Source organism: Pan paniscus, chromosome 8 (genome assembly GCF_029289425.2).
Source record: "Pan paniscus chromosome 8, NHGRI_mPanPan1-v2.0_pri, whole genome shotgun sequence".
NCBI classification, from domain to species: Eukaryota; Metazoa; Chordata; class Mammalia; order Primates; family Hominidae; genus Pan; species Pan paniscus.
The window spans coordinates 85,096,867-85,107,737 of record NC_073257.2 but is presented as its reverse complement, the minus strand read 5'-3'; the positions used below and the strand labels follow the sequence as shown (position 1 = coordinate 85,107,737).

The following is a 10,871-nucleotide window of genomic DNA, read 5'->3' as shown; positions in this document are numbered from 1 at the left end:
ATCATCCCCATTTTACAGATAAGGAAACAGAGAGGTTAAGGAACTTGCCCAAATGTACACATTTAATAAAAAATGTGGCAAAGTTTGCATTTAAGTCACATGGGTGATTAAAAAAACCCACATTCATAACTCCTGCGTGGAGCTGGAACAGAAGAGACCTTTGTGAAGCAACATCTACTAACTTGAGCATCTTCCTTCTTCACACCAAGGTCTGGGGATAGCATTGGCTCCCATGCACTTGTGCTGTCAAATAACCAGTGTTTTCTGCAAGCGCCTTTCTGTAGGTAACTGCCTGAGCTTCCTGCCTGATTGAGGGCAATCAGGATCAGCCATCATTGTTAGCAGTTGTTCTGTAACCATGGTATAGCTGGGATGGACATGCATATACTTACAAGCAGTGTGGAAAAGAATGTTGGCCTCTTCAACTTCCTTTTGTTTAAATGTTTCAACAAGTACACTCTAACAACAATGATAAAAAATCTTCCAGCTTATCTCACTACATTAAATGTAATATATTTAATATGCCTGTAAATTGTTATGACAACAGTTTTTATGTCTGCTTTTCCCATATTTATCATTTTAATAACTCTTAATATTGCATTAAATTGATATACTGTGGCCCTTAGCCCTGCTTGTTTGGGGCTTTTTCTTTTACCCCCTTATAACAATGCTCTACAAACACTTCCAATACACCTTGTCTGTTTTGGCTTAAAAATTTGTTTTGTTTGTTTTTAGAGACAGGGTCTCACTCTCTCACCCATGCTGGAGTGCAGTGGCCTGATCATAGCTCACTGTAACCTTGAACTCTGGGCTCAAGTGACCTGCCTCAGCCGCCTAAGTAAGCTAGGATTACAGGTGTGTGCCACTATGCCCAGCTAATTTTAAAATTTTTTGTAGAGTAGAGGTCTTGCTATGTTGCCCAGGCTGGTCTCAAACTCCTGGCCTCAGGCAATTCTCCTGCCTCTGTTTTGTTTTGTTTTTAAGAAACTGTCAGAATTGGAATTTTTAGATAAAAGAATATGACGATTTTATGATTATTATTACAGATTATCAATGTTCCAGCAAATGTACTAATTTACACTGTCACTGTATACTTCTCCCTATAACCTTGTAAGTGTTGTATTTTATAGTTTTCATAAATTTAATATGTATAAAATGATGTCTTATAATTGTTTTCATCAGCACTTAAGTACTATTTTCAGTGAACATTTCACTATTTGTCTTTTCTGTGAATTTCCTGTCCATATCCCTTGCCATTTGACCAATCACCACACTGGCTTTTCAACCATAACTGCCCACAAAGATTTTAAATTAAATTATGATCCTATAGTATTTTCTTTGAACAGCACAGTTATTTTGGCAGGTGGTGTGAGGGGAACAGCACAGTTATTTTGGCAGGCAGGGCGGGTGTGACATGCATGAAAGGGTTAAACTTCTCGATGGCCAGTTTCTCTGTTTTTCTCTTGAGCCCATGCAGATCCCACCAGTGGGCTCTTGGAATGTCAACACATTGGGACACCAAAAAAAAAAAAAAAAAAAAAAAAAGGCTCAGGTTGAGGGGTTATAAATTAAAGATGTTCAACTCACCTTGTGGTCTTTGCCCACAAACTTGAAGACGGGGACCTGGAAGTGCTTTGCTAGGTGATCCCGGGATGTGTACTGCTTTACCGAGTCATCTGAAACGCAGCTGAAAGTAGGGCAGATAGATAGCACATAAGACTTGATTGTTTCAACAGAGGTGGAAAAACAATCTAGCCCAACATTTTAGCCCAAGGAGAGCCAAAGGGGTGGAGGAGGCTGGACTGTACTCAAGCTTTTTGGGAATGAAAGAAAAATTAAATTTTTCCCTGTGAAGGCCTCTTCAGACCTAGCCTTATTTACTAATAGCATCTGTCCCATTTATCATTTGCTGTACCCACAAACTGGGCACCAGGGCTTCCTGTTAAGTTAATGCGTTTAAGTGTTGGCAACAGCAACACCATTTATTTCAGATACCTTTTGCTAGTAAGGCTGTCTTTCCATTTGCAATATATTGCAGGAATTCTGCCTCTATGTCCCTTAGTATTGATTTGAGAAGGCTTTTCTTTAACAAAATTTATTAACTATGTATTGGACACCTGATAGCAACTGACTACTGAAGGGGATACAAAAGTTAGGGAACTGCAGTGCATGCATCAAAGTGACATAAATATCCAAGTTTCTTAGATAATAACTGGTTCTATTGGGTAAAAGTCATGCACCTCCAAATTGTTTTAATTTCTCTTTTCCCAAATTTAATGTTAAATTGCAGTTTGACAGGGTTTTGGGGTTTTAATCTCAGGTCTACTGCTTAAAGCAAAACACCTAGGTTCACTTCAGGGTTAGCTGGGGGAAAAGAAGCACTCCTGGCTGGGCGAGGTGGCTCACGCCTGTAATCCCAGCACTCTGGCAGGCTGAGGCAGGAGGATTGCTTGAACTAAGGAGTTCGAGACCAGCCTGGCCAACACGGTGAAAACCCGTCTCTATTAATAACACAAAAAGTTAGCCAGGCGTCATGGTGCCTGCCTGTAGTCCCAGCTACTCGGCAGGTTGAGGTGGTAGGATTGCTTGAGCCCCAGAGTTCGAGATTAGCCTGGGCAACATAGCAAGACCTTGTCTCTAAAAAAAAAAAAAGTCAAGTGTGGTGGTATGCCTCTGTAATCCCAGCTACTCAGGAGGCTGAGGCACGATGATAATTGCTTGAACCTGGGAGGCAGAGGCTGCAGTGAGCCATATTTGCCCCAGCTGAGGCCAAAGTTTTGGATATTCATGAAACTTCTTATAGGCCAAGAATCACCCTCATATTATTTTTCCCATTCTAGATTCTAGAGGAACTTTTTTTTTTTTTTCTGGACATAGTTGCCTTTTAGTGGGTACCTAATAGTTCCTGTCTTCTGGGCCAGGAAAAAAGTGGAGGTCAGATATTAAAGCCGATTAAACTGGGTACTTGCTCCACATGCACAGGCCACTTTTTCTTTTCTTTTCTTCTTTTTTTTTGTTTTGTTTTGATACAGGGTCTCACTGTTGCCCAGGCTGGAGTGCAGTGGCACAATCACAGCTCACTGCAGCTTTGACCTCCTAAACTCAAGCAATTCTCCTGCCTCAGCCCCTCAGTGGGATTATAGGTGTGTGCCACCATGCCCGGCTAAATTTTCATTTTTTGTAGAGATGGGATCTCACTATGTTGCCCAGGCTGGTCTTGAACTCAAGACCACTCAAGCGATCCTTCCGCCTCGGCCTCCCAAAGTGCTGAGATTACAGGTATGAGCCATGACAGTGCCCAGCCAGACTGCTTTCTAGTTCCTTGCTAACTGCTGTTTTGGTGCACTTAAAAAAATCCAAAAAATTATTTTAAAATAAGGCATCTTGACTAGTGTTACTACCAGCACCTCATTCCACTGAACTGAAGGGGATCTAAACATAATGTGGTTTCTGTTATTTCTTGTATTTATTTACTCATTTTTATTTTCCTGAGGTAAAATTCATTTATACCCTCTTCTGATTATATTCTATAATAAACATCCATGGCATACCTAATCTATGCAAGACACCCTGCTGGTTGCTGCAGAGGACATAAAGATGAATAATATGGTCTCTGACGTCAAGGAGTTTATAGTCCAGTATCTTAAGATAATAGTAAGGCTTGATATTAAAATAGTACTTTTAATCTAAATGCCTGAGCATTTTCAATTTATCTTTATCTCAAAATAACTGTTATTTTTCTTTAAAAGAAAAAATGAAGCAGAAGGGGTTATTACAAGGTAACACATTGCAGAACAGAAACCAGGACAAATGTTGGCTCTTGATTTGGGGTTTGCTGTGACTAGACAATGCTAGTTCCGAGCACCAAATTCATGTACTGAAAGAAAGTAACAAGGGTATAATGGAATCAAAACTAGTGGCTTATCGAAAACTTGTTCAATGCTTGATTTTGGAATTTAGTATGTTTCTTTTTCCGGTGATTAACTTTCTAGCTATATTTTGCTTAGGCTTGTGTTAAATTATTTTGTATTCTCAGAGCATACACCAACCAAAATTAAAGGGAAGTGAATCAGATGTGTTCAATATCAGGGGAGAACCAACTTGATTTAAATTTAAGCCAAGGACAATGAAAAATCAAAGAAATGAATAATCAAACAATTAATAAATATAAGTAAAGTGAGCTATGTTTATTTTAGGTTTGTGGACTAGCCCCAAATTATGATTATTATAAAGACTCATTCAATTATTTACTTGGCAAATATTTAATGACCTTTACCATATGCTAGGAATTGAGGAAGAAGAAAAAGGAAAAAGGATTTTTTAGTTCAAATGGAGAAAGGTGCCAGGAAAGGCTTCATGGAGGAAGTAAACCCTCCATGAATCTCGAAGAACCAGTAAGGATCAGACAGGAAGAAAAGGTGGGGAAGAAGATATCAGGCAGAGGAAACAGCATGCGCAAAGTCAGAAGGGTGTTCAGGAGTGACAGTTTGGGAATTGTCAATAATTCCCTTTGGCAGGAGCAGAAACTCGAAGGGGCTGAGGTCAGAGGGTAATGGCCTATGAGCCATGCCAAAAGCTGGAGGATCTTGCACACATCATTCTTGTACAGCACCACAGACGGGATGATTTGTCTGCTTACAAAGTAGGGCCACACTGCTGTGGTTTTCACATTTTTGCCTATGCTTTTTTCTTCTAGAGCATATATATTTTTTCTCTTCTGTATGTGCTAAGCACTGGCAAAATAAATAGCGCAGCTTCTTAGAACTGTCTAAAATAAAAGTAAATATGGTTGGGCGTGGTGGCTCACGTTTGTAATCCCAGCACTTTGGGAGGCCGAGGCAGGTGGATCACCTGAGGTCAGGAGTTCGAGATCAGCCTGGCCAACACGGCGAAACCCCATCTCTACTAAAAGTACAAAAATCAGTTGGGTGTGGTGGTATATGCCTGTGGTCCCAGCTACTTGGGAGGCTGAGGCATGAGACTTGCTTGAACCTGGGAGGCAGAGGTTGCAGGGGAGCTGAGATTGCGCCACTGCACTCCAGCCTGAGCTACAGAGTGAGACTCTGTCTCAAAAAAGAAATAAAATAAAATAAAATAAAATGGTCCTTCACGAAGAGACTGAATAACGCATATATAAATAAGTTTCACAAGCTCTACTAAGATTGTAGGTTACGTTTTTCTCAGTGAGTTATGATTATATTCTTATTTTTTCAAAAACTAAATATAAGGGGCAGGGGAAAACTTACGGTGAGAAAAATGTTCATTATTTTGATTATTGTGATGGCTTCATGGGTATACACATCAGAACTTGTCAAACTACATGCTTTAAATATGTCTATTTATTGTATGTGATAGTACTCTACTAAAGTTATTTTTTAAAAAAAGTAAAAAGGAACAAAAATCTATCACTGCAAAAAAAGTAAATCTAGTCCCTGAAAAAAATAAATACAAAATGTTGCTTCTTCTTTTCATGTTAAGGTTTTTTAGAAATCACCTTAGCATGGCAAGAAATCCACATATCTGCAGATGCCCTTTGCTACGGGCCGTCCAGAGTAGCTCAGGATGACAAACTTTCCATATTATGAAAATGAGCTTAAGGAGGCTACAAGAATCTGAGGCCGGAAGCACACCTTCTGAGAAGCAGATTTACTGATCAAAGCTAATAAAGAACCATTAAGAGGTTTTCAGCAGGGATGTGACAAGATCATATTTTGTTTGAATGGATCACCCAGGGGCTCTGTGGAGCTGAGATATGAAAGGTGAGGTTTTGGAGGCTGTGTTAAGAGGCTGCTTTGCTGTCCAGGTGAAAGATAATGAAGGTGGGAATTAAGACAATAGGAATGGAATAGAGAGGACAGGGTTGGGGCATTGCTATTTGTTAAAAAGCATCTCAGTTGATCCTATGTATATCAAGGGATGAAATATCACTGCGCAAGAGATTGATAGCAGCAGGTGAAGGCTGGCTGTAGTGAAAAACAAGAGGAGTAAAAGCAGCATAGTAATGTCCAAGAGCCTGCAGGCCAGCCAGCAGAGGGCAAGCCCCCGAGGGCGCTGAGCTGCTCGTACTGGACCATTCTCCCTTTCGTTAAGCTGCAGTTCCTGATCCTACCTGAGACTGTGTCCCACCTGACATGGAGAACAAGGAAGAAGCCCATGAGATACTGCTATGAATTTGGGTTTGAGTGTAATTTTCCTGGGAATGTAGGCAATGCCTGTGAAAAGGACTAGGTCTCCATCAGTACCTCAGGGCACCTACAGATCCCACCAAGGATCCTTAGGAAATACCATGGAACTCTCTTTTGTATAAAACAAGTGCAGGGGCCAAACATGGTGTCTCACACCTATAATCCCAGCACTTTGGGAGGCCAAGGCAGGAGGATCACTTGAGCCCAGGAGTTCAGGACCAGCCTGGGCAACAAAGTGAGACCTCGTCTCTAGAAAAAAAAGAATTAGCTGGGCATGGTCATGCGCATATGGTCCTGGCTACTTGGGAGGATGAGACAGGAAGATCACTTGAGCCTGAGGATCAAGGTTGCAGTGAGCTGTGTTTGCACCACTGCACTCCAGCCTGGGTGACAGAGCAAGACCCTGCACTGCCCTCCACCCCTGAAAAAAACTAAGCACAAAGCCAAACTGCTATATCTATGTCTTTCTTCTAAAATCTACCAACTATTTCTTCTCTGTCCTTGACTACCAAACTTCTTAAAAGAGGAATTTATGTTTGCTGGCTCCTTGTTCCCTGCACTCTCAGCCACATGAACGGGATCTCACCTCCACCTTCACACATGCTCTGCCATCTCCTAGCAGGTTACTCAATCCTACAGTTTCATCTCTAAATCTGGTGATTCCCTGTCTTTCAGTTCTAGTCCAGACTGTGTTCCTGAGTCTAACTGATAATGCATTTCCACTGAATGCCCACTGAATTTCTCTTCCTAGACATCCTGCAGGTATCTAAAAAATTAAATTATTCAATATGTCATTTTGAATGACCAAATTCAGTATTTTAACCTCAAATCTGCTTTTCTATATACATCTTTTCACCTTGGTTAATGGCATCTAGTCAGTCACCTGGGTTAGACCACTTGGAGCCTTTTTTTTTTTTTTTTTGAGATTTTAGGAGTTTCATTCTTGTCACCCAGGCTGGAGGGCAATGGTGCGATCTTGGCTCACTGCAACCTCCACCTCCCGGGTTCAAGCGATTCTCCTGCCTCAGCCTCTTGAGTAGCTGGGATTACAGGTGCCTGCCACCACACCCAGCTAATTTTTGTATTTTGAGTAGAGACAGGGTTTCACCATGTTGGCCAGGCTGGTCTCGAACTCCTGACCTCAGGTGATCCACCCGCCTTGGCTCCCAAAGTGCTGGGATTACAGGCGTGAACCACTGCACCTGGCCTAGGAGCCACTTTTGACTCTCCTCTCCCTCACTAGTTTTACCTCCAAAATGTCAATAAGTGGTTCCTGAACTAATAAAGAGCTGACAGTGGTACCATGCAGTTTTAGTAAATGACTGGGTGTGCTGTGAACTTAGAGGCCGGATGTGAACTAGGGGTGATGAGACCATTCCTGCAGCAGCATTACCCATCCCGGATGAGGTAGTATTTCAGGACCCCGTCGATCTTGGAGGTGGGGGTGGCAAAGCAGCTCTCCACCAAGCTTTCCAAGCCGCTCACGTGCACCACGGGCTCAATGCCAAAGTAGAGGGAGTCACGAAGCTTGAGGGTGGGCAGAGCTTCCCGGTAAGGCTCTTCAAACTCATTGTCCTTGAAGATCTCCAGAGTGAATGGGAAGATCCCATGATTTCGGCTCATGATTTCCAGTGGGGAGTTTCGAAGGTTGGGAACGTATCCTTCAGAAATGGTGTACAGGCGTGGAAACTCGCAGGTCACCGGGATCAGCAGCTTGCTGGTTCGGATGATGAAGTCCCCGCTGCTCCCCGGGGTCTGCTTGGGTAGACCTGTCACGAGGTTGCTGGCCACAATCTTGTCATTCACCACCTGAGCCAGGCCAGGGTGAGGAGAGGAAAGAGATTGTCTGTTTGTTTCTACAGAGTTTTTTTTTCCCCTCCTCTCACCTTAACATTCTATCTACCTCAAAACACATTAGAGATTTGGTTGCCTAAGGATGAAGTTTTGTTTTGTTTTTTTCCCACTGCCCTCCTCTTGTTATCAAGCCATCCTGACTGTTAAGAGTCTTAGCTCTACCAAAACACAGCCAGACTGCTTCTTTAAGTGGGACCCTGATCTGCTCCTTATCTCTGAGGGGGACCTCCCAACTGGGGCCTCCAACCGGCTCTGCCCATATTCTCTGGCAGACAGAGTTTTGATTTCTACCTGGGATGGAGTGCCAAGCGGGAGGGGGAGGCTGTTTGGACAGTTGTTTGGACAACTCAGCCATTCCAGCCTGTGGGGTGTCCAAACTGTCTGAAAGTGGAAGCAGTACCCCAGCATGGCATAGCTACTCCAGGAAAGCATGGCCACACTGCTTCTTTAAGCAGGTCCTCGATCCTGTTTCTCCTGGATGAGTGAGATCTCCCAAATGGGGTATCCAGCCACCTCCTATAGGTGTGTTCAGGTCAGCAACAGGTCTGTACCCCACTGGGATGGAGCTCCCAGAGGAAGGGGCAGGCCACCATCTTTGCTGTTTCAGCAACTTAGCTGTTTTAGCCTCCAGGCTTTGGAGAGCTCAACCTGAGGAGGGGGAGGTGAAGGAAACGGTACCACAGCACAGTTCAGTTGCTCTATGAAAGCAGGGCTAGACTGCTTCTTTAAGCAGTTCCCTGATCCTTTTCTTCCTGGCTGGGTGAGACCTCCCAACTGGGGTCTCCAACCACCATCTACAGGTATGTTAAGGCTAGCAACAGGTCTGTACCCTGCAGGGATGGAGCTCTCAGAGGAAGGGGCAGGCTGCTATCTTTGCTGTTTCACAGCCTTCACTGGTGATACCAGATACTGGAAAATCTGAGGTGACTAGGGACTGGAGCAGATGCCCAGCAAACCACAGCAGCCCTACAGAAAAGTGGCCAGACTGTTAAAAGGCCGGGGGGAAAGGCCAGGCATGGTGGCTCACACCTGTAATCCCAGCACTTTGGGGGTCCAAGTCACATGGATCACCTGAAGTCAGGAGTTAGAGACCAGTGGCCAACATGGTGAAACCCCATCTCTACTAAAAAATACACAAAAATTAGCCAAGTGTCATGGCAGGGGCCTGTAATTCCAGCTACTCAAGAGGCTGAGGCAGGAGAATCGCTTGAATGCAGGAGACAAAGGTTGCAGTGAGCTGAGATTGCACCACTGCACTCCAGCCTGGGTGAAAAGAACGAGACTCCATCTCAAAAAAAAGTGGGAGAACAAAACCCCCAAAACCCCATCCAAAGGTCAGCAACATCAAAGTTTGAAGGTAGATAAGCCCTCAAAGATGAGAAAGAATCAGTGCAAGAACACAGAGAACTCAAAAAGCTAGAGTGCCCTCTCTCCTCCAAATGACTACATCACCACTCCAGCAAGGGTTTGGAATGGGGCTGCAGCTGACATGGCTGAAATAACAGAAGTAGACCTCAGAATGTGGATAAAAACGAACTTCGCTGAGCTAAAGGAGCATGTTCTAACTCAATGCAAGGAAGCTAAAAATCATGATGAAATATTGTAGGAGCTGACAAAGAAAATAGCCAAGATAGAGAAGAACATAACCAACCTGACAGAGCTAAAAAAAACACAATACAAGAATTTCATAATGCAATTGCAAGTATTAAAAGCAGAATTGATCAAGCAGAGGAAAGAATCTCAGAGCTTGAAGACTGTCTTTCTGAAATAAGACAGGCAGACAAGAATAGAGAAAAAGGAATAAAAAGGAATGAACAAAACCTCCGAGAAATATGGGATTATGTAAAGAGACTGAATATATGACTGATTGGGGTACCTGAAAGAGCTGGGAGAATAAAACCAATTTGGAAAACATATCTCAAGATATCCATGAGCACTTCCCCAACCCTACTAGACAGGCCAACATTCAAATTCAGGAAATGCAGAGAACCCCAGTAAGATACTCCACAAGAAAATCATCCCTGAGACACAAAATCTTCAGATTCTCCAAAGTTGAAATGAAAGAAAACATGTTAAGGGCAGCCAGAGAGAAAGGCTAAGTCACCTACAAGGGAAGCCCATCAGACTAACAGTGGACCCTTCAGCAGAAACCCTACAGGCCAGGAGAGACTGGGGGCCAATATTCAACATTCCTAAAGAAAAGAATTTTAACTGGCTGGGCGCAGTGGCTCACACCTGTAGTCCCAGCACTTTGGGAGGCTGAGGCAGGCGGATCACTTGAGGTCAGGAGTTCGAGACCAGCCTGGCCAACATGATGAAACCCCGTCTCTACTAAAAATATAAAAATTAGCCAGGGATGGTGGCACACACCTGTAGTCCCAACTACTCGGGAGGCTGAGGCAAGAGAATCGCTTGAACCTGGGAGGCAGAGGTTGCATGTGCTGAGATCATGCCACTGCATTCCAGCCTGGGAGACAGAGCAAGACTCTGTCTTAAAAAAAAAAAAAAAAGAAAGAAAGAAAAGAAAAGAAAAGAATTTTCAACCCAGAATTTCATATCCAGCCAAACTAAGCTTCATAAGTGAAGAAGAAATAAGATCCTTTTCAGACAAGCAAATGCTGAGGAAATTTGTTACCACCACACCTGCCTTACTGGAGCTCCTGAAGGAAACACTAAATATGCAAAGGTAAAACCACTACCAGCCACTACAAAAACATACTGAAATACACAATGACAGGATCAAATCCACACATAACAATACTAACCTTAAATGTAAATGGGCTAAATGCCCCAATTAAAAGACACAGAGTGGCAAACTGGATAAAGAGTCCA

The 10,871-nt window shown here is 43.2% G+C and overlaps 1 protein-coding gene across 1 annotated transcript in view; it reads right to left on the bottom strand.

Moving 5' to 3' along the window:
* Window positions 1-10,871, bottom strand: part of OIT3 (oncoprotein induced transcript 3) — a 44,605-nt gene that overhangs the window by 6,017 nt on the left and 27,717 nt on the right. Inside the window, exons 7-8 of the mRNA XM_003815977.6 lie at window positions 7,579-7,994; window positions 1,588-1,687 (exon numbers count right to left, since the gene is read on the bottom strand). Coding sequence (XP_003816025.1) covers window positions 1,588-1,687; window positions 7,579-7,994 — 516 coding nt within the window. The remainder of the gene's footprint in view (window positions 1-1,587; window positions 1,688-7,578; window positions 7,995-10,871) is intronic.